Source organism: Chiloscyllium punctatum, chromosome 10 (assembly GCF_047496795.1).
Source record: "Chiloscyllium punctatum isolate Juve2018m chromosome 10, sChiPun1.3, whole genome shotgun sequence".
Classification (NCBI taxonomy): domain Eukaryota; kingdom Metazoa; phylum Chordata; class Chondrichthyes; order Orectolobiformes; family Hemiscylliidae; genus Chiloscyllium; species Chiloscyllium punctatum.
Genome location: NC_092748.1, coordinates 99,241,414 through 99,265,382, shown reverse-complemented (window position 1 = coordinate 99,265,382; position 23,969 = coordinate 99,241,414). Strand labels below are relative to the sequence as shown.

Below are 23,969 nucleotides of genomic sequence, written 5' to 3'. Positions count from 1 at the left end.
GGAGTCAAATATAGGTCAGACCAGGTAAGGTTAGCAGATTTACGTCCCGGAATTACAGTCGTGAACCAGATCAATTATTACAATTTATGGGTAGTTAAATAGTCATCATTAAACTAGTTTTTAATTCCAGATTTTTACTGATTTCAAAATATACTCTCTGCTGCAATGGGATTTAAATCCAGGTTTAGAGAACATTAGCCTGTGCTCTGGAATTCAAAACCAATGATAGAAACACACCACCACTGCCCTAATTCAAGTACAGCTCTCGTCTTTAGAATTTATAGAAACTTTCAGATTTTATAGAGAATAAGTTTGTTTTCTAAAAAGGCTAAGGATTCCAATGTGTTAGGTACACAAATTACCTTGCTCCCACCTGGTGAAAATCATCTTTGTTCATATCATGAAATAAAATAGCAACAAGACTTCAAATTGCACAGTTTCTGTCACTGCTCTTAAACTATTTCGAAACTGATGCAATATCAATTTTGCACATAAATGCTAATTCAACAAAAAAAAGTCAAGCAATATTTATTAAATCCCACTTGTAATATTCTGAAAAATAGCCTTCAGCAAATTATTTTCAGTGAACTAATATTTAATGGCAGAATACATGCATCCTGCTGTTGCAGATATCTAGTTCACATACTTCAGAATCTAACTTCACAGTTATATGTTAAAAGGATAAGAGACAGAGTTACAAAATAGTAGAAAGTTAAAAATCATACAACAACAGGTTATGGTCCAACAGGTTTATTTGGAAGCACTAGCTTTCAGAATAAGAATTCTCCACAATCACCTGATGAAGGAGCAGCGCTCCGAAAGCTAGTGCTTCCAAATAAACCTATCGTGTTTGCATAATACTAAGGGAACACTGTCGAAGTAAACGACAAATAAGACATGCACTGTAGGTGGAGAAAAAAAAACACTGACTTCAATACTGAGCATGTGCTGAGATGGGCAAGGCTTAATTACAGCTTCAAATCTTATTTGAAAAATTGCTTGATTTGACGCCAGTAGAAGAATTTACAGGGGAAACACATTGTCTGATTACAAAAGAAAGAAACCAGCTGAAGTGATGTGGAAGCATGAGATAAGTAACCAGAGTAAAAGGACTGAGGCATCTACAGTTAAGAGGTCGTGATCTCAAGTTTTATCCCCAAGAAAGGATGGAACCAAGTGGAATTAAAGATAGTCTCCAGAGGCATGCTATGCGTAGTCCCTACAGGAATAAATAACGAAGATTTTGTGTTTTATGAGAATTCTTGGTGGAATGAAGAAGCAAATCTGACCAAATATTACTTTAAACTAGATTAAGTTAACAGTGCTCATTTTATTTCATTCTTCTGACATTATATTTTAAAAACTTTAACGTAATATCTTGCAACTTAGCTTGAGTGGTCAGAATAAGGTATTTGTATTACTTCTTAAATATAAAGGATGCCACATTTTAAACTTTCAGCAGCTACTCCAGTAATTGAGATTTAGCTTTGCAATAGGGTTTGAAACAAACTTCCTCAGCAAATAAGAAAGTATTTTTCAATAGCCTCATTATTTGTTAGTTTGTGATAAACAGTAAAAACAACACTTACTCTCTGTTGTGAGTTCCAACAAAGGACAGGACATGCAAGAAAACAAATTATTGATTAATGCAGTAGGCTTAAAAGCAACAGTGCTTTGCAATGGTTACTAACGTTCAGTAATCACTTCATAAAACACAGGCTTTTGGACAAAGCTAAGCAAATTACAAACAAATTACAAACAAACTCCCATGCTCACTACATTCCAAAGTAGAAATTAGAGTATATCATTTTAATAATTTCTTGTTATTTAACTTCCAAGTACAATTAAGTAATTGCTTACTTCACCAACATTCATCAAATAGGTTAACATTTGGACTAGGGTTTACACAAAACCATTTTAGGAAGTTATGTTTCAAAATTAGCTTTAGAGGTTCTTTTCTACTGTTGCAGGTTAGAAGAGGTAGGTTACAATTGTATAGGGAGTACTAACTAAACAAATTTTGAAAAATCAAATCCTTACTGGAAAATATGCATGTTGTATTTAAAGAACACATCTTTTAAAAATTGATTAGATTACTTACAGTGTGGAAACAGGCCCTTTGGCCCAACAAGTCCACACCGCCCTCCGACGAGCAACCCACCCAGACCCATTCCCCGACATTTGCCCCCTCACCTAACACTACGGGCAATTTTGCATGGCCAATTCACCTGACCTGCACATTTTTTTGGACTGTGGAAGGAAACCGGAGCACCTGGAGGAAACACACGCAGACACGGGGAGTATGTGCAAACTCCACACAGAGGCGGAAATTGAACCCAGGTCTCTGGCGCTATGAGGCAGCAGTGCTAACCACTGTGCCACCGTGCTGCCCCAAAAATTGTATCTTTTCTGATGACTAACTCTTCATATAGTCTATATTTACAAATGCCCTGCATTGCTCTAATCAAGGAATTAAAAACACAGCACATTTTTGAGACAATCTTCCATATATGGTCCAATGTAAACAAATACTTAAAATGCTGCATGCATTCACACCAAACACAGTTATTTATATGTACATGCAGAAAGTTGCTTTCATGAATGTCATTCTACTAGAAGTTACCTTGCTATGAGGATCTGCAAACATACGAGTGAAAATCTCACACAATCGCTTCAATTCAACTCGGCTATAAATGAATACAAAATATGTTCATCAAAAACATGTATTGTCACATTAGATCAAGTCAGGTGGTTGATAACTTGCTTTCTTTCTAGACTTACAAATTACAGCAATGGAAAAATAAATAAAATTCTGCCTGTTATTAAAATGTTTTAACATAGTCGGAACAGGATAATTTTAATTTTTAGTTGCCAGTTTATATGACCTTCATCAACATTTAGACCATAAGAAAAAGGAGTGGAAGTAACGCCATTCGGCCCATCAAGTCCACTCCACCATTTGATCATGGCTGATGGGCATTTCAACGCCACTTACCCGCACTCTCCCATATCCCTTTAATTCCTTGCGAGATTAAGAATTTATCAGTCTCTGTCTTGAAGACATTTAATGTCCCGGCCTCCACGGCGCTCCGTGGTAATAAATTCCACAGGCCCACCACCCTCTGTCTGAAGAGATGTGTCCTTATTTCCATTCTAAGTTGACACCCTCTAATTCTAAGGCTGTACCCACAGGTCCTAGTATCCCTGCCTGACAGAAACAAATTCCCAGCATCCACCCTTTCTAAGCCATGCATTATCTTCTAAGTTTCTAATAGATCTCCCCTCAGCCTTCTAAACTCTAATGAATACAATCCCAGGATCCTCAGCCATTCATCATATGTTAGGTCTACCGTTCCAGGGATCATTCATGTGAATCGCTGCTGGACATGCTTCAGCGCCATAATGTCCTTCCTGAGGTGTGGGGCCCAAAACTGGACACAGTTATTCTAAATGGGGCCTAACCAGAGCTTTATAAAGTCTCAGTAGTGCATCACTGCTTTTACATTCCAACCCTCTTGAGACAAATGACAACATTACATTTGCTTTCTTAACCACAGACTCAACCTGCAAGTCAACCTTCAGGGAATCCTGTACTAGCACTCCCAGATCCCTTTGTATTTGGCTTTGTAAATTTTCTCACCATTTATAAATTATTCCATGCCTGTGATCTTTTTTCCAAAGTGCAAGACCTCGCATTTGCTCACATTGAATTTTAGCAGCCATTTCTTGGACCATTCTCTTAAACTTCTAAATCTTTCTGTAGCCTCCCCACCTCCTCAGAACTACCTGCCTGTCCACCTAACTTTATATCATCTGCAAACTTCTCCAGAATGCCCCCAGTCTCTTCATCCAGATCATTTATATATAAAGTGAACAGCTGCAGCCCCAACACTGAACCCTGCGGGACTCCACTTGTCACCAGCTGCCATTCCGGAAAAGAACCTTTTATCCCAACTCTCTGCCATCTGTCAGACAGCTAATCCTCAATCCATGCCAGTCGTTCACCTCGAACACCATGGGTCCTCACCTTACTCAGCAGCCTCCCATGAGGCACCTTATCAAAGGCCTTTTGGAAGTCTAGATAGATAACATCCTCTGGGTTTCCCGGGTCTAACCTACTTGCTACCTCTTCAAAGAATTCGAACAGGTTTGTCAGGCATGATCTCCCCTTACTAAATCCATGCTGACTTGTTCTAATTCAACCCTACACTTCTTAACGACAAAATCTCATCCTTAACGATAGATTCTAGAATTTTACCGACAATCAAGGTTAGCTAATTGACCTATAATTTTCCATTTTTTGTCTTGATCCTTTCTTGAACAAGGGAGTTGCAACAGCGATTTTCCAATCAAAATGTAGTGCTTGTATATTTTGTTTTCTTTAATTGGGAAATTTTGTACAGCTCAAGAGTAAAATCAATTACCTAATTTATATTTTAAAGCTATGGGTGAAGTTTTTGATGTATATGCAACTTAACTGATCTAATTTAATTAACAACTCAGTTCCAAAATTCCATCTTGATAGATTCAAACGTTTTCACTGAAGTTTTTTTTGATTCAATTAAGAATACAAACACATTTTAAATTAGTGAAGGCTAACATTAAGCCTGATGACTGGAAAACCCCAAATTTCAAATCAGTTTTAACTTATTACATTACCTCTACTTCTGGATACATGGTGATAGTGCCAAACTGAGAAGAATTAATTTACTACAGTGAATTATTTTAACACAAGCTAACACAAAATAACTGGATGGTTTGAAAAGTAAGTTGAAAGGATCCTGCAACATGACAGTAGATTTTATAGGACCTCACCTTAATGTCCTCTGACTTTTCAACAGATTTTGAAGGCCGACAAGTCCCTCTTTTCTCTCAGACCAATTTGAACTAGCACAGTGGTTTAAGACCTCAGCCACATCCTCTGTTTGACGCAGGTAGTGTGGAATGCCTCCATTTCTGGAGCCATATGACCGCTCTGAACAAGCGCTAGATGCATCACTGTTTGCATCATCATCAGAGTACATCCCATATGGCTCATATCGCCTTCTCACGGGTTTTTTCTAAAAGTGAAAATAAAGCATTGTTTTATTAACCACAAACAAAATCGAAATGCATATTTATACATATTGTGAATTTGTAGATGTTTAAAACGTGTTCAAAATTATCATTTTACTTGTTCAAAAGAAAAGCTAAGCCTAACACCACTTCAGGAAAATTGTTCAAAGAATTGGAACAGCACAATCATGGGGCATATAAATGCAAACATGTCTGATTGGGATTATTTTATAATAAAAATAACTGTCACCCCCCCCACAGATTTTACACTTGTAAACCAAAATGAGGCGATTGTGAAAGTATTACAATCACTACTTTTTCACTAATTCACTTGCTTTTCTTCCTAACCTATGTTCACAAACCCATGTACGTGAGCAAAACAACATCTAGGCTAGAATTTATTGTTTCATGCTTTCAACAAAAAAAAATTAAAACCCTGTTTGAAGTTTGACATTTAATTTAAATAGTATTCAGGAAAAAGGAACAAAAGTTCGTTCTTAAATGCACTATTTCAAAGGAGACAATATCTTAGCTTCAGTTGCGAAAAAACATCTGGATAAATACAAATGAATCCTCGAACAGGTTTTTAAGAAAGCTATGTTTCATAAAGTTTTATCAATATGAACCATCTCCCATTGTTTAGCTCATGTTATGAGCTGACATCAAAATAGATATTGTAAATAAAAGCAGCTTACATAACGAAAAGTCTATTCAGCACAACCAGTTGTTATCAGTATTTTAATGACTCACATCACTCTCAGTTTAACTCAGCTCTGTGTCTCCATTCTCCAAATGAAGTTCAACTGAAGCTCAAAGAAACAACAAGTTCATCTTTCACCTGAAATGTTCAACTATTTCACATCATAATCACTGCTCTTAAATGTTTTCAGACAGCAACCATGAATAATGACAATCGTTGCTACCACTTTCAGACTTCTTTTTTGTGTATTTCCTTGACACATCACTTTTGCCTTGCACCATCATTCCTTTTATCATTTAATCTCTCCTGACTTCTACCTTACCACAAACTTTCTATATTATTATTTTCTCCCTGTTTAAAATTCCTGCTTTAATAGGCTCTATGCTCTTCACCATTATTCACTTAAAGATTCTGATACTATGATCACTTTCTTACCCAGATATTCTACACAGATAATTTGTGCACTGGGAGCCTTTTGTTCCCCAGCACAGATCATGCAGCCTTTTTGGCTGCATCAAGAATATGTTCAAAGAAATTCTCCGAAACATATTTCAGCATTTCCCTTCTTCTTTACTCTTCCGCTAACATTATCCATTTCAACATTCAGGTAATTAATATTCCCCAATGTTGCCATTCTAAAGTCTTTGCATATCTGTGATTTCCTTAAAGATTTACTTTTCTGTCTCCTTCCCCGACTCTCATTATTTGGAAGCTAATAGTCCTGCAGTATAATAATGCCTTTCTTATTTCTTAGTTTTAACCACACAGATTCTGTCCTTATCGATGACATTCTCTCTTTCCATCACAATATCATTCTCCCGTCATCTGTCCTGTCACACCCTGACTTTGTTTTTCCCTTTCTGTATCCTTCTGCACACTTTGTACCATTGAATATTAAGCACTGGTTCTCACTACGTTAAAGCTATATTATTGTCATTAGATTATATTCCCACAAGGCAATTTGTGTTGTAACTTACCAATCTTATTTACTACACTGTACATTTATGTACAGAAATTTTAAATCTGCATTTATTTCCTCTCTGTCTGTGTTAGTCAGCTCTTATTGGGCATGATTGCAATGCTTCTTTCGACAGTTTTATCCAAGTCTCACTTTAGGCACCTTACTCATCTTTTCCATTTTTGTACACCTCATGCTAATTTAGTTCAAATACTCTTCATCCATACCAGTGAACTTCCACATGGGAACTTCAGGTCCAGTCATGTTGAGGGACAACCTATCCTTTTTAACTAGATCAGCTGGTCCAAATGCCCAAAGAATCCGAAGCCTGCCTTCCTGAGCCACACATTGATCCCACCCATCTTCTGGTTTCTACTCTCACTGACACATGGAATTGGGAGCAATCTACAGATTACTTCATTGAAACATAAACTTCTTTCTCTAGCTCCTGAATGTGTGACTATCGAGATGATTATTTAGGCCATATGACATCAGCATGCAAAAAGTTCGTGCTCACACCCCTTCTCCCTCCAAATTGTTTCGCACCTACTGTGTGATGTCCTTTACTCTGACACTTCTACAGAAATTTCAGCCCACCCCATTATAGGGAATCTGAAATAATGACTTCATTACTAATTACTGCCATCCCACCTAAGCAGTCCCTTAGCCATGACAGCATGATCTGGATCGTATTCCTGACCTTCTCTAGCAATCTCCTATTTGATACTTTGTCAAAAGCTTTCTTGACATTCTTGCACACTACATCCACTGCAGGGCTATCGTCACATCTTTTGATTAAGCAAAAATGAAACTCCCAAGTGCTAATTTTCTCTATGAGCACACCTGCAACTGTGAAACACTTTTCGACCCAGTCAGATGATTCCACAGAAGCCCTGCTTACTCCCCCAATTTTAAGGAAGACATTTCCCATCTCAAAAACAGATCATTTGCACACTCAACCTCAGATCCAGTTAAGTCATAACAGCATTCAAATGTGAAAAAAAATTACTGTGCATTCAAAACGGACATCTTAGTTTTAAAAAAACTCTGAAAACACATACAAAATAATTAAAACATCAACACCCAGGGGCACATTTAGCCTAGAATACAGTCCTACAGCAATTATAGGTCTGTTATATAAATATGTGGAAGTCACAACCCCATTATTACTTCTGGCATTCTTTATACTATAGTATTTAGCAAATCTTCAATAGACTATCTGAATGCATAGCTTCAAACTTTGGTACTTGTTTTTGGAACAGAGTTTTACAAAATTGAATGTTACATTGCCAGAACCTTTTTGGAGCCATTTTAACTTAACCCACTCATTGGGAATGGATCCACGAACTATCAGGCTAATTTTATTGCCTGCAAAACCAGGCAGGTAAAAAAACAAGTAGGAGTAAATTACTGCAGGTGCTGGAATCTGTACTGAAAACAAATGCTGGAGATCATAGCAGGTCAGGCAGCATCCATGGACAGAGAGCAAACAAATGTTTTGAGACTAGATGACTCTTCATCAGAGATCTGAAAAATCATCTAGACTCAAAACATTAGCTTGCTCTCTCTCCATGGATGCTGCCTGACCTGCTATGATTTCCAGCATTTTGTTGCTTTCAGGTATAAAATCACCCCACTTCCAACACATCTCTTTAATTGGACCTGTCTGGAGGGAAAATAAACTCTATTCCTTCACCTATTGAATTAGAATTATTGAACATACTTAATGCCATACTTTATATATTAAAAAAAAAGCATGCTGTAATACATAAAACAATAGATCTTTCGATACGAAAAATAAAGTGTGGAATGTCTCTGCTTGCATTAATATTTCTTTGATTTACATAAATGTTATGAGTATTTATGCTGAAAACTAAATAGATTATCAATAGACAGTTTTCTGCTTTGGATCCATTTGCATTAAGGACCACCAAAAAGGAAAATAATTCAGATTTCCAGTATCTGCACTTTCTGAAAAAAGCAAGATTCTGGAAATAAACAGCAGAAGGATGAGGATTAAGGAGGGAACAGGTAAAGTGACGACTCATGTACAGCCTTCTTCAAAACAGCTTTTAAATATGGATCCATATCAGAAACATTCACTTAGTTGTTCTAAGCTGCTATGCATGTTTCCATACTTTCTGCTTTTACTTTCAGGACTGGGCCAATATCAGCCAACCTAAATTCTAATTGGATTCAAAGTGATGACAAAAGAAATTTCCCTCAACCCAAACTGGGTTGAATTTAAACATAAACCTAAGAGGTGAAGAAACTGTGTGCTTTGACAATCCAGCTCTCCCTTTGTAATCACTCATTTGCAGCTGATTTGCTCACAGCAGTAAATGTCTAATTAACTCATGACTCATTTGTTACCATGCATCTAAATAAGACTCAAAAGCCTCACTGGTTGAGGTTTCAAAGTTCTGTAACATAACAACAACATAGCAATGCAGTCAAAGACATCCACAACTTTATAATGAAATGTACTTCTGATCTGTTATTTGTATGTATTTATTCTAAGGGTCTGAAAGAATAAAATAGCAAAGAAATAACAGAATGATTGGAAGAAAACAGGATCAAAAAGCAGCACTACCTTAGTCCTGGAGTCTCCTAACAGCTGTTTGCAGCACAACAATTTTATGGGGAGAAAGTACAAAGAATTATGTCAAAAGAAGAATAATTGCATATTTTTACAACAGAATGATGAATTCATTAAAGCAAGTCAAACACAAAACAGATAAAGCACTTGAAAAATGATTGAGTTGCTTACTTTCAGAGAAGTTTAAATAAATGGGTGTAAGGGATGTAACAAAATCCTGCTACCATATCAACAAATGACATGAATACGGCAGAGGGTGACCAAGATTTAGCTTGTCTTTGTACAGGCCAATGATAAATAAGAAACAAAACCAATTACTGATATTGTAACCATACTTCAATAATGTGCTCAAAATGAGAGACCTGGAAAATCAAAACTCATAGTAATGAGCTGACTGTACCTCTGCTTGGCACCATTCAACAATAGAAACTAATGCCAGGCAAAAATAAATTTTAATTTTATTTAAATGGAAGGTCAGGACCTGCCAACACCTTTGATGCTCTGAAACTCCCCCTCAGGTTCTCGCATGTGGGGATAGAGTAATGGAGGAGAAAGTGAGGACTGCAGATGCTGGAGATCAGAGCTGAAAATGTGTTGCTGGAAAAGCGCAGGTCAGGCAGCATCGATGTTTCGGGCATGAGCCCTTCTTCAGGAATGATGAAAGTGTGTCCAGCAGGCTAAGATAAAGGTAGGGAGGAGGGACTTGGGGGAGGGGCGTTGGAAATGCGATAGGTGGAAGGAGGTCAAGGTGAGGGTGATAGGCCGGAGTGGGGGTGGGGGCGGAGAGGTCAGGAAGAAGATTGCAGGTTAGGAAGGTGGTGCTGAGTTCGAGAGATTTGACTGAGACAAGGTGGGAGGAGAGGAAATGAGGAAACTGAAGAAATCTGAGTTCATCCCTTGTGGTTGGAGGGTTCCTAGGCGGAAGATGAGGCGTTCTTCCTCCAACCATCATGTTCCCATGGTCTGGCAATGGAGGAGTCCAAGGACCTGCATGTACTTGGTGGAGTGGGAGGGGGAGTTGAAGTGTTGAGCCACGGGGTGGTTGGGTTGGTTGGTCCGGGTGTCCCAGAGATGTTCTCTGAAACGTTCCGCAAGTAGGCGGTCTGTCTCCCCAATATAGAGGAAGCCACATCGGGTGCAGCGGATGCAATAGATGATGTGTGTGGAGGTGCAAGTGAATTTGTGGCAGATATGGAAGGATCCCTTGGGGCCTTGGAGGGAAGTAAGGGGAGAGGTGTGGGCACAAGTTTTACATTTCTTGCGGTTGCTGGGGAAGGTGCCAGGAGTGGAGTTTGGGTTGGTGGAGGGTGTGGACCTGACGAGGAGTCACGGAGGGAGTGGTCTTTTTGGAACGTTGATAGGGGAGGGGAGGGAAATATATCCCTGGTGGTGGGGTCCCTTTGGAGGTGGCGGAAGTGATGGCAGATGATACGCTCTATATGGAGGTTGGTGGGGTGGTAGGTGAGGACCAGTAGGGTTCTGTCCTGGTGGCGGTTGGAGGGGCGGGGCTCAAGGGTGGAGGAGCGGGAAGTGGAGGAAATGCGGTGGAAGGCATCGTCGATCACGTCTGGGGGGAAATTGCAGTCTTTGAAGAAGGAGGCCCATCTGGGTTGTACAGTATTGGAATTGGTCCTCCTGGAAGCAGATGCAGCGGAGACGAAGGAATTGGGAATATGGGATGGCGTTTTTACAGGGGGCAGGGTGGGAGCAGGTATAGTCTAGGTAGCTGTGGGAGTTGGTCGGTTTATAGTAAATGTCCGTGTTGATTCGGTCGCCCGAGATAGAAATGGAAAGGTCTAGGAAGGGGAGGGAGGAGTCTGAGACGGTCCAGGTGAACTTGAGGTCGGGGTGGAAGGTGTTGGTAAAGTGGATGAACTGTTCAACCTCCTCGTGGGAGCACAAGGCAGCGCCGATACAGTCATCAATTTAGCGGAGGAAAAGGTGGGGGGTGGTGCCAGTGTAGCTGCGGAAGATGGACTGTTCCACATATCCTACGAAGAGGCAGGCATAGCTGGGGGCCATGCGGGTGCCAATGGCTACTCCTTTGGTTTGGAGAAAGTGGGAGGATTGGAAAGAGAAGTTGTTCAGGGTGAGGACCAGTTCAGTCAGTCGAAGGAGGGTGTCAGTGGAAGGGTACTGGTTGGTTCAGCAGGAAAGGATGAAGCGGAGGGCTTTGAGTCCTTTGTGATAGGGGATGGAGGTGTACAGGGACTGGATGTCCATGGTGAAGATAAGGCGTTAGGGACCGGGGAAGCGAAAATCATGGAGGAGTTGGAGGGCGTGAGTGGTGTCCCGAACATAGGTGGGGAGTTCTTGGACTAAGGGGGACAGGACCGTGTTGAGGAGTAATGATTTGGAGACGCCAGTGTTGGACTGGGGTGTACAAAGTTAAAAATCACACAACACTAGGTTATAGTATGACAGGTTTATTTGGAAACACTAGCTTTCGGAGCGTTGCTCCTTCATCAGGTGGTTGTGGAGAATGATGAAGGAGCAGCACTCCGAAAGCTATTGCTTCCAAATAAACCTGTTGAACTATAACCTGACGTTGTGAGATTTTTAGCTTGGGACAGAGTAAGGAAGAGAAGGCAAGAGCAAGGGTGTCATATAGGATAAGGAGAAAAGATAGCAAGACAGCTAGATGAGATCAAAGGAATGTATTAGGAAGCAAAGACAAAAAGAAAGAAAAGATGGACCAAAAGAGAACTAGAAATTAACTGCTGTCACAGCAAGACGATTCCACAGAAAAATCAACTACTGCCTCCGAGAAAAGGAAAGCAGTATCATTGATTGTTAGATGTCTTTCAAACTTTGAAGTTGCAAAAAAGAAAATCCATAAGAATGTGCAAATAATGATGCATTTGCAATCTGAAGAAGAAAGGAAGTATAAATCATATAAATTTGCGTAGTGATAATGTGCTCCATTGCTGAACCATCAGCCAGCGTTATTTAAACTCACATGAATGAAGATAAACCTGAGCACTCGACTAAATGTGGCTGCTTAATGTGCACTGCAAATGGGTTAACAACCTTAGGAAACACTGACTGCAGTGGCAGCATTTTTTTGTGGGGGATGGCATGAAGAGAGAACATCAAGACAACTGAGTCTCAAAATTCCACGATGCAGGAATGTAAAACTATCAAATCACAACTGTATGCAATAATAATCTAACGTAAAAATATTGAAAAGGTAATCAGCTGAGGTCCATCTTTCTGAAAAAGTAAACAATTACATTTCAAAAAAGTATACTTTGTAAGGCTGAACTTTTGTTTCATTTCTGCACTTAGCTATTCAATTGTTTATTACCAAGGCATCTGCAACAGCAGCCTCCACCTCTGTGCTTGTGTTGAGAACCCTCATGGCATTTACTGTAGGAGGCAATCGACCAGCTTGTCCAAGCCCGTATCGATCTAAGAAAAGTGAAAATGTCAAGTTAAACTGAGTTCTTAAAACAAGGCTCCATTTCTCAAATTACACTAATATCGGCTACCAGGAGCAGATATGGTGACAAATGGATTTGACTCCTGAATTTAAAGTTGCAACACAACATACGCAACCTTAAGTTAGGAATTATTTCTCATGCTATTCCCAGTCAAGCAAAGAGGATCAGGAGTAGGCCATTCAGTCCCTTGATCCTGTTCTACCACAACTAAGCACACCTCAATTTTGCAACTAAAGACGGTTTTGCCAAAGATCTTATAGACACAGATTCTTGGTCAGTATGGGAATGACGGATAATGGCGGAAGGGCAACACAGTGGATATGAGGAGTGTTGGATCAGCTATGATCCTACTGATTAACAGAGCAGGGTCAAGGGGCCAAACAACCTACTCCTGCTCCTATTACTTATGGTCCAACATTAAAAGATTATTCATAATAAATATTCGGAGTATTTTCAAAGGGGGACACAGTTTTGGTTTAAATACACTTGACACAAAAAGTGGCTACCACTTTGGCAATGAGTTTGATTTAATGTTGTCACATGTACTGAGATATGGTGAAAAGTGTTAATATTTAGACTTTTAATTTCATTTTGCGTATGCAAAAGGAGGATCAATTGCTGGATTCACTGGGGTCTATATAGGTGATCTATTTACATATTAATTTAGGTCAGAGCGCATGTCTGTTTTACCAATGTACAGCATACCTCTGGAGCAGGTCAGACTTGAACCTGGGTCTTCTAGCTCAAAGGTAGGGACACTACCACTGCGCCCCAAGAGCCCTTATGGTGGGTCAGTAAATAGTGAAATATAAAACACCAAAAGTATAAAATAAATTTTGTTTCACTTGTTGCTAACTACATATTCAATGACAGCCTCATCACAGATTAATTCAGTTTGTGAGACTGATATGTGCACTTATATTGTCGACTCTAAGTGAATACATGTCTTTATTCATACTGAAGCATTAATATTTCAAATGATTAGAAACTGGGTAACAACGTCCAATTTTAAAAAGACACAAGCTGGAAGTGCAACAGAAATTTAAGTTGTCATTTAAATTTTATAGCATGCATCTGTGCAACACCACTCATGACATTTAGATTTTTCTCAACATTTTTAATGTTACTGCTTGAAGAAGCTAAAATTTGCAATTAAGTCCTTACAAGTTAATAAGATTACTTGAACTTAAGAGAGTCATTCGACTTGAATTGCTAATTTTGACCTGGATTTGGCCCTTGTTCAACTGATGCCTTTCGAAGAGTCTTACTACCAGAACTTTTATTATAGAAAGCCCAATCCTTCCATGTAGGGAGATGGACAGGGGAAGTTCCAGACTGGACTGCAGTACGATATCAAATCCAGTAGCCATGGCCAGGTGTAGCATCACCAATGATACATTAATAGATTATCTGCAGACATTCCTTCTGTAGTGCCTGCTGTCCCCAGTCTACATATTTAATCTAATAGTTGAAAACAGATGTCCTGTGGGTTCCAATAGTAACGATAAACAAACCCTTGTTCAAACCGGTGGGTTCCAATAGTAACGATAAACAAATCCTTGTTCAAAAATACTAACAAAGAAAAAACATTCAAACATAAGATCTTGCATATTCCAGCACAGCTATACATCTTCTCTACATCGGAAGGGTGGAGACGTGCGCTAAAATATATACAAATGATGGCTTTTTATGGGGGGGGAGAGATTGCGTGTGTAGGCGTGTGGGGGTGAGAACTCTGAGGAATGAGAAGAAATCGAGCAGAGAAAGCAGCATTTATTGGCCAACAGTAACCTTATTAGAATTAGCAGCATCGTTGCAAGGGAGAGCGTTTTCCACTCTTTTATTGCAAAACAGAATGGACTCTCAGTTAACAATTTCTGGTTCATATTATTGTGAAAAAAAATAAACTCTACAGTATGTGTATCACTATTTTCAAAAGGAAAATCAGCTGAAGACCTGCAAAATTAACATTTTTGTTTGTGTTGAACTTCATGATCAAGCTGAAAACACATATTGGTTAAATACAATTTTTAAAAATCCAGACCAAAAACAAGAATTAGTACAAACACGGGAGAAAAATGAGAGAAGGTGAAGCTAAAGGTTACAGAAGGGAAGCAAATAGAACTGTTATAGAAGGGTCTTTCCAGCATCCAGTTTTGAAGGTCCAAACACCTTTCACAAACTAGGTGTTTCTTGTTTCTTTTTAAACACTCCAATGAAACAGTTAACCAGCTTAAACGGGTGTTCAGTCATTCAATTCCACAGATGTAGACTCATGTGATGCAATAGATAACGTCCCTACCTCTGAGCCAGTAGCTTTGGTTCATGTTGACCTGCTCCAGAGCTGAGTAATAATCTCTCTGAACAGAGTTAAAATTCACACGACACCAGATTATAGTCCAACATCAGCATCTCCAAACAGGTTATAGAGTCACAGATGTACAGCACAGAAACAGACCCTTCGGTCCAACTCGTCCATGAAGAAAGATATCCTAAATTAATCTAGTCCCATTTGCCAGCATTTGGCCCATATCCTTTTAAACCCTTCCTATTCATATTCCCATCCAGATGCCTTTTAAATGTGTAATTGTACCAGCCTCCACCACTTTCTCTGGCAGCTTATTGCATACAATGCACTACCCTCTTCATGAAAACATTTCCCCTCAGGTCATTTTTAAATCTTCCCCCATCCACCCTAAGCCTATGCCCTCTAGTTCTGGACTCCCCCACCCCACAGAAAAGACCTTGTCCATTTACCCTGTCCACACCCCTCATAATTTTATAAACCACTATAAAGTCACCCCTCAGCCTCCGAAACTCCAGAGAAAACAGCCCAAGCCTATTCAGCTGTAGTTGATTTCCCTGTAGCTCAAATCCTTGTCAATTTTTTCTGAACACCTTCAACTTTCATAATATCCTTCCTATAGGAGGGAGACCAGAATTGCATATAATATTCCAAAAGTGGCCTAACCAACGTCCAGAACAGCCATAACATGACCTCCCAACTCTTGCACTCAATGCTCTGACTAATAAATGCAAGCATACTAAATGCTGCCTTCACTATCCTCTTGCCCTGCAATTCCACTTTCAAGGAACTATGAACCCGCACTCCAAGGTCTCTTTGTTCCACAAGACTCCCCAGAACCTTATCATTAAGCGTACAAGTACTACCCTGATTTGCCTTTCCAAAATGCAGCACCTCACATTTATCCGAATTAAATTCCATCTGCCACTCCTTGGTCCATTGCCTCATCCAATCAAGATCCCTTTAGACTCTGAGGTAACTTTCTTTGCTATCCACTACACCTCCAATTGTGGTATCATCTCGCAAACTTGCTAGTTATACCTCCTATGTTCATATCCAAATCATTTATATAAAATGACAAAAAGCAGTGGACCCAGCACCGATCCTTGTGGCACACCGTTGGTCACAGGCCACCAGTCTGAAAAGCAACCCTCCAAAACCACCCTCCGTTGAGTCAGTTTTGTATCTAAATGGTTAGTTCTCCCTTTATTCAATGTGACCTAACCTTGTTAACCAGTTTACCATGAGGAACCTTGTCAAACACCTTAATGAAGTTTACATAGGTCAAATCCACTGCTCTGCCTTAGTCAATCCTCTTCTTTACTTCTTCAATCAAGTTAGTGAGACATGATTTAGCATGTACACAGCCATATTGACTACCCCTAATCTGTCCTTGCCTTTCCAAATACAAGTAAATCTTATCCCTCAGGATTCCTTCCAACAACTTACCTAGCTTGATAAAATAAAATATAGCTATCACTTGTGCAAAGGCAAATTTTCAATTTGTCATGTTATGGATTGCTCGCTCATTATATAACGTATACACGTTGTATGTTCAGTTTTATACCAAATTGGTAAACTGGAAATCGATCATATGAATTGACAAATATGCTTTCAAATTAATAGATAAATATCATGCTTATGATGTATGCAACGATAATATTAGTTGTAAGCTGCTAATTAAACTTGTGTTGACTAATAAACCCAAAAATTAAACTAACCAAACATTTGTTCATGGTAGAAATGTTCCATTTTCATAACGTGAATACAGTAAGGGACCTATTATAGCAATTTATTAGAGCAAATAAGTTAGAATAATTCATTTTCCCCCTTTATTTGACAGTTCATGAAGACTGATCAGATATCAATTACATTTAAGCACAAAAGAAAGCTATACTTTCATTTGGCAATCATGACAAATTAAGCTTTTCTATAGCAACTGTTCCTCAGTACTTTACTACAGTCATAGAAATGTACAGCATGGAAACAGACCCTTCAGTCCAACATGTCCATGCCGACCAGATATCCCAACCCAATTTAGTCCCACCTGCCAGCACCCGGCCCATACCCCTCCAAACCTTTCCTATTCATTTACCCATCCAGATGCCTCTTAAATGTTGCAATTGTACCAGCCTCCTCCACATCCTCTGGCAGCTCATTCCATACCCGTACCACCGTCTGTGTGAAAAAGTTGCAGCGCAGGTCTCTTTTATATCGTTCCCCTTCTCACCCTAAACCTATGCCCTCTAGTTCTGGACTCCCTGACCCCAGGGAAAAGACTTTGCCTATTTACCCTATCCATGCCCCTCATAATTTTGTAAACCTCTATAAGGTCACCCCTCAGCCTCCGACGCTCGAGGGAAAACAGCGCCAGCCTGTTCAGCCTCTCCCTATAGCTCAAATCCTCCAACTCTGGCAACATCCTTGTAAATCTTTACTGAACCCTTTCAAGTTTCACAACATCTTTCTGATAGGAAGACGACCTGAATTGCACATAATATTCCAACAGTGGCCTAACCAATGTCCTATACATCCACAACATGACCTCCCAACTCCTGTACCCAATACTCTGACCAAGAATCAAAAGCATATCAAATGCCTTGTTCACTATCCTAGCGACCTGCGACCCCACTTTCAAGGAGCTATGAACCTACACTTCAAAATCTCTTTGTTCAGCAACACTCCCTAGGACCTTACCATTAAGTGTATAAGTCCTGCTAAGATTTGCTTTCCCAAAACGCAGTACCTCGCATTTATCTGAATTAAACTCCATCTGCCACTTCTCAGCCCATTGGCCCATCTGGTCAAGATCATGTCGTAACCTGAGGTAACCCTCTTCGCTGTCCACTACACCTCCAATTTTGGTGTCATCTGCAAACTTACTAACTGTACCTCTTATGCTCGCATCCAAATCATGGGAACTGATTAACCTACACAAATTGATACCTGCCTGAAAATTTAAGTGTCTTTTTAAGGACAATAATAAAGTCAGTTTGGGGGGGGGGGGGGGGGGGGAGAGAAGAGAGAGAGAGATGTTGGGGAGTAAAAGCATAACATTATTAATGACCCCCACACAGAGAACAATATGAAATGTCACATTTCACCAGAAAATATTAAATGGTGCAACTGAAATAATGAAGACAATGCTCATCTTGACAAAAGAAAAGCTCTACAGAGTATGCTATTGGGCAACCATAATTGTCATCTTTCCCACACAGTATATGAAACTGTGTTTACTCTTCACCCAAAATAGTATGAGTTGATCATAAATTTATTCCTTAGATATCCACACATCAAGTGTACGGAATCACAACATCCTCGCTTCAACTTGTTTCCCTTATAGTCTTGCAAAAATGACAATTATGATTAGTCCTTACACGTATGCAACTTAAAATGACTTCTTGAAAAAAAACTGGCTACAGTTAGAAAATCCCAATGACAAATGGGAAGAAAAAATGGGGAAATTAGAACAAGCATGCAAACAACACTTGTTCACCTGGCTGCCCAATTGAATCAGCAGTGGAGAGTGCACTGGTGGACCTCGAGTGCCGACGAGAAGCTGGAAGCAAATGAATGGTAACACCCTGAGTTAACAAATGTCCATACATAAAACCTTCAGCTATACAGGTACCAATGGTCATGAGTTCAAAAGAATTCAGGCCTCTTCAAAAACACATTCAATAAAGGTGCTACAGGCATATTTTCTACTCACACTGTTACTTACAATAGAGAAAAGTGTTCCTGTTTAAATAAGTTTGAAACCTTTTCATTTTAGGCCATGTGTACTTAACATGTGCAGGGTAAGCATGCCCATAGGAAATAAACTTTCCAGTCAAGATGGCATCTCAGAAATATTAAAAGGTCTCTCATGCCTTCGTCAAAAGCAACATACGCTTTAATGGAATGAAGTTAAAAGATTTGATGCAAACTTAGCTCATGGTGCATCATGAAGCTGAATACCAAACACATTCAAGTGAGAAATACAGAACATTCAGCAAACAAGGTGGAATGATGCTGCGTGCGGATAATGCTCGCACTTCAATGGACTATATACATTCCTAGTGGAGCGATATTAGTGCATATGTACATAGTTTATAATTAGTTTCTTTTGGTTTGAGAAAAATCAATGCCACATTCACATGAAGAACTCTAAATTAAATTTTTGAAGTACATACATGTCACCAGGGCTTTAACCCATTTATAGCCAGGGATTTTTCCTACTTGTAAAAGAATGCATACTTGGAATAAATTGTTGAGATATTTTGTTCAAACAACAAAAAAAAACCGAAGATGAATAAATCCTGAATTTTTAAAAGTGGAATAGCATGACATTTACATGTATGAATTAAATACATCGTGGCAAAACAAAATTAGCAACAAAACCAACTTGTACATCTCACCCTAGAAACACCTCCAGAAAATACAGACAGACAAAATATTACAACTGATCAATTGCAAAGTAGAAGATTAGACAATGTTTATTGCCATGCAGTTTGAGAATTCTGAATATTCCACAAAATACTTTTTCTTACAGCAATCCAAAGCAGTATTTTTCCAGATTTCCTACTCACTGTAAAAGTATCCAACACTTCAGTTACTTTTACACTGAGTTTACAGGGGGATGTTCATTCATGCATGAGTCTCATGCAGCTGTCAGCAACCCTGGAGTAAACCTGCCAGATTCATCGACACCAGTAGTGTGAAAGAGTTGGCAGTTAACAGTTAAGGCTTCAACTAATCCAGCAAGTCTATTCTACGGTTTAACTGCTAGCTATAAGGCTTTTGTTACCAGTTTCATTACTCTCAAGCTGCAGGCACACACATACACACACACCACCTAACCCCAGCATCCGCACAATCATTAAGCCCAGAATAAAAGCAGCAAAACAAAAATAATTCAAATCTACTTGGAAATTTGGAGTATACTGCTGTTGAGGAGAATGTTATCCTTCTCACCTTTTTGCAATGACCTCATTATCAAACCAAAGACTTAGCTAGGCCACAAGTCATTTTGTAAATTAGTGAAGTAGCTAGTTTATAATTTAAGAGATCGCTTGTGAGGGAGTTAGACCTTGTCTATAATTGCTGAACTGTTAATATAGTTGATAAAAGTGTTGTCAGTACATGGACAATCCAAGCAAGTCAGCTTTAGTTACTAAGGAAATAAACTGCTCACAATTCCATCATGGTTGGAAGGTACTGAATTCCAGAATTCTCATCGAGCAATGCTAAAGGAATAACAACTATATGCCAAGTCAAAACAGGCTTCAACTTGGAGATTATGGCAACACCGAAATGTTACTGCTTCTATTCCTCTTGCTGGTGGCGATGCTAGGATAGGGAATTGCTGTTGAAACAATAACAGTCTACTCACTGCTATGCTTTCATGTCAGTAGAGTGCTTTCTATATATCATACCATAGCCACAGCCCACAAGTGGTAGCGAAGGTCAAGCCAAAGGCAGGGATGCTGAGCAGGTGAACTGTATGATGTTGGATATTGTGAAACTCCGAGTACACTTGTGGGCATCACTCACTTAATTTTGTACGTAAAGCTGCCTGGATTCTTGACACCTGGGGAGTGTCAGTTTGTGTACCTTATCCCAAATCTTTCAAAATTTTAACCACCTTCAGAACACCTGCAAGTGCAAAGTTATTTCCAAAAGCTTCAAGAATTTGGGAATCTATCTGCGAATTTTCAAATGTCACAGTATAGTCATAGACTAAAAATAGCTTTGCCCTTTTTAAAAAGAATTGGCCTCAGTCATTCGGGCCATTTGTTATATCCTGTGAAAAAAGTGCTTGATAATAGAAGCTATACTGTAAACAATTTAATATAGAGAACATCAAACATTTCAAAACAACCAAACCTGGCCACAAGAAATGTAGAATTAAACTGAATTCATCTAAGTTGGTATTCTAAAACACTTAAAAGGAAATCATTACCTGATTAGAAAATAATACTACAGGTAGACAACCCTTTATCTTAAATTCCGAAATCCGAAAAGCTCCAAAGTCCAAAGGTTTTTTTGTGAATTTTTTTTTCATTAACAAGGTTATTTGGCGTGCAAACAGTTAAGCCAAGTCCACACCCACTTGATGTGCGTCACTCAGAGGTGACATGTGGGGCATGGCCCAGCACTGGCAGGCCTCAACTTCGATTCAGGGCCTGTTTTACTCAAAGCAAGTCTGTTCTTCGGAAAGATTTTTTAAAAAATTTCATCATCAAACTGCCACTTAATTTGAAATTCAAAAATTTCTGCATTCCGAAAACCAGCTGGTTCCAAGCATTTTGGACAAAGGATTGTGCACCTGTATTAACTTTCCCAGAGAAATACATGAAATGTTATAAAGAACCTGTCAGCAAACTACACTGATTTATGAATTTTGAGATGTGTAATACAATTTAGTTTACTAAAATATCATTTATGAAAAAGAAAAACCAAACATGTTAGTCCCTGGAATCAACTAATTTCTGTTTTAAAAATATGATAGATATTTTCTAGTCTAATTAAATATTGAGTTCATGAATGAGATGTTATATAGCGGGATGAGTAAAATTGAATGAGTCATGATTGAGATAGGAAAAACAGCACCAATTTGGAATTGAAAAAACTAATTTTGGTGCAATTTAGTAGAATGTCAAAGTGGTATATTGATGCATATCTTAATAAAAGGGAAGTTTAGGTGAGACTAGCAAATTGATAATTTTCTCTTGGTAATGCCTGTAGAATTTGATAGTTGGAGCACTACCTGAGGCATCAGGACTAAACATGGAGAAACCAAACATGGGAGTTCAAAATCTTTTGAAAAGATTACATGAGAGTCAATAATGTGTTTTACTTGCCCAAGAGAATGCTAGTTTAAAGGATATGAAATACTGCACTATAGATTACATTTTAGTCATGTGCACTTACTTGATATACATCATGACAAAATAATGGTTAATGTGACCAGTTGTGCGAAAACATCTGTGAAACCAAGGCACTCAAAGTTCATAGAGAAACTCACTTTTAACAGTCAGGATGGAGTTAAAAGTTGATAACTGTCAATGTGAGCAACATTAAAGTAAAAGGGAGGCAAGTTTGGATTGGAGCAGTTAAGGGCTTGACAGGAAAAACATTTTGTAATATCTATCCACTAGATGGACACAGATGAACAAAGAAAGTTTACAGCCCAGGAACAGGCCCTTCGGCCCTCCAAGCCTGAGCCGATCCAAATCTACTGTCTAAACCTGTCGGTCAATTCCTAAGCATCTGCATCCCTTGGCTCTCCACCCACTCATGCATCTGTCCAAACGCATCTTAAATGAATCTCCCATGCCTGCCTCTACCACCTCTGCTGGCAATGCGTTCCAGATGCCCACTACCCTCTGTGTGAAGTACTTGCCGCATGTATACCCCTTAAACTTTTCACCTCTCACCTTGAAAGCGTGACCTCTCATTATTGAATCCTTCACCCTGGGAAAAAGCTTGTCTCTATCCACCGTGTCTATACCCTTCATGATTTTGTAAACCTCAATCAGGTCCCCCCTCAATCTCCTTTTTTCTAGCGAAAACAAACCTAACCTACTCAACCTCTCTTCATAGCTAGCACCTTCCATACCAAGCAACATCCTCGTAAACCTTCTCTGCACCCTCTCCAAAGCGTCCACATTCTTTTGGTCATGTGGCGACCAGAACTGTACACAGTATTCTAAATGTGGCCGAACCAATGTCTTGTACAATTTTAACATGACTTGCTAGCTCTTATACTCAATACCCTGTCCAATAAAGGCAAGCAGACTATATGCCTTCTTGACCACTCTATCCACTTGTGCAGCAACCGTCAGGTACAATAGATCTGCACTCCCAGATCTCTCTGCCCATCAACTTTTCCCAAGGCTCTTCCGTTCATTGTATAATTCTAGAATTAGTCTTAGTCTAGAAGGGAGAATTAGAAAACCTTTTCAAGTTACTTTAATGTTGCAGAATGAAGTGGCTATTGGGCAGTGTCAAACTGAACCAAAGTGTGCACATCTGAAACTATCCTTCTTGAGGGATTACATTCAAGTTCCAATGGATAATAGAATGGTTAAATTTAATACAAATTATGTAAAGGGGAACCTGAAGCTTAAAACAAACTAAAACCTGGAAATACTCATGCAAATCACCCCAATCAAAATACTAGAGAAAAGAAAGAGGACTGAAGGTGAAACAAGGAGGCAGCATTAAGGCTGTAAAAAAGCAGATTTGGAGAAAGCATTTTACAAACAGCATAACTTACTAAAGTTGGAAATGATATTTAACTCAGACAAAAATTAATAAGCAGACTGGACACAGGAAATAATCAAATTTCATCTTTTATAAACAAAAGTATGATCAGTACATAGTTTGCATGCTACAATGACAAGTCGAATCAGAAAATATAGGCTATCACAATTAGTTCAGAGACAAAGTAACCTAAGAGAGACTTATTTAAGATGATGATGTAGAATGGAAAGTACTTAAAGGAGATTAAAGATTGGGAATATTGGATTACTGCAGCCTATGCATTATATTCCCATCCTTAATTGAGTAATACAATTTGTAGGGCAGTCACTACACATGCGAATGCAATAATAAGGAACCATGCAGATCAACATGAGAGTTTGTCTTGGAATGAGAATCACCTTATACTATATGAATGTGTTAAGGTGAGATGAGTTGCCTTTATTTTTGGAAAGACACTTATTGGGTAACACCATGTGGTTTAAGCATGATGAGCCAGGTGTTCCAGGATGGAACCCAGCTTCTATTTGAGTCATTCAGCATAGAAAAAAAATGGTTCTTTGGTCCATCAGGTTTGTGCCAGTCAAAAGCAATTACTATTCTAAATAGTATAGCTATTCTAAATGTAACTTTCCAGCACCAATGCCTTGACATTGTAAGTG

At 39.0% G+C, this 23,969-nt stretch overlaps 1 protein-coding gene across 8 annotated transcripts in view; it reads right to left on the bottom strand.

Annotated features, from left to right (window-relative positions):
* The window catches only part of clasp1a (cytoplasmic linker associated protein 1a), a 303,132-nt gene that overhangs the window by 77,463 nt on the left and 201,700 nt on the right, over positions 1-23,969 (bottom strand). For 4 of the 8 annotated variants that reach the window (XM_072579864.1, XM_072579858.1, XM_072579861.1 and 1 more), the window contains 5 exons: positions 18,557-18,619; positions 12,620-12,723; positions 9,307-9,330; positions 4,816-5,060; positions 2,624-2,687 (listed from right to left, as the gene is read on the bottom strand). In XM_072579864.1, coding sequence (XP_072435965.1) covers positions 2,624-2,687; positions 4,816-5,060; positions 9,307-9,330; positions 12,620-12,723; positions 18,557-18,619 — 500 coding nt within the window. The remainder of the gene's footprint in view (positions 1-2,623; positions 2,688-4,815; positions 5,061-9,306; positions 9,331-12,619; positions 12,724-18,556; positions 18,620-23,969) is intronic. The other 4 variants (XM_072579859.1, XM_072579862.1, XM_072579860.1 and 1 more) reach the window with 1 other exon arrangement.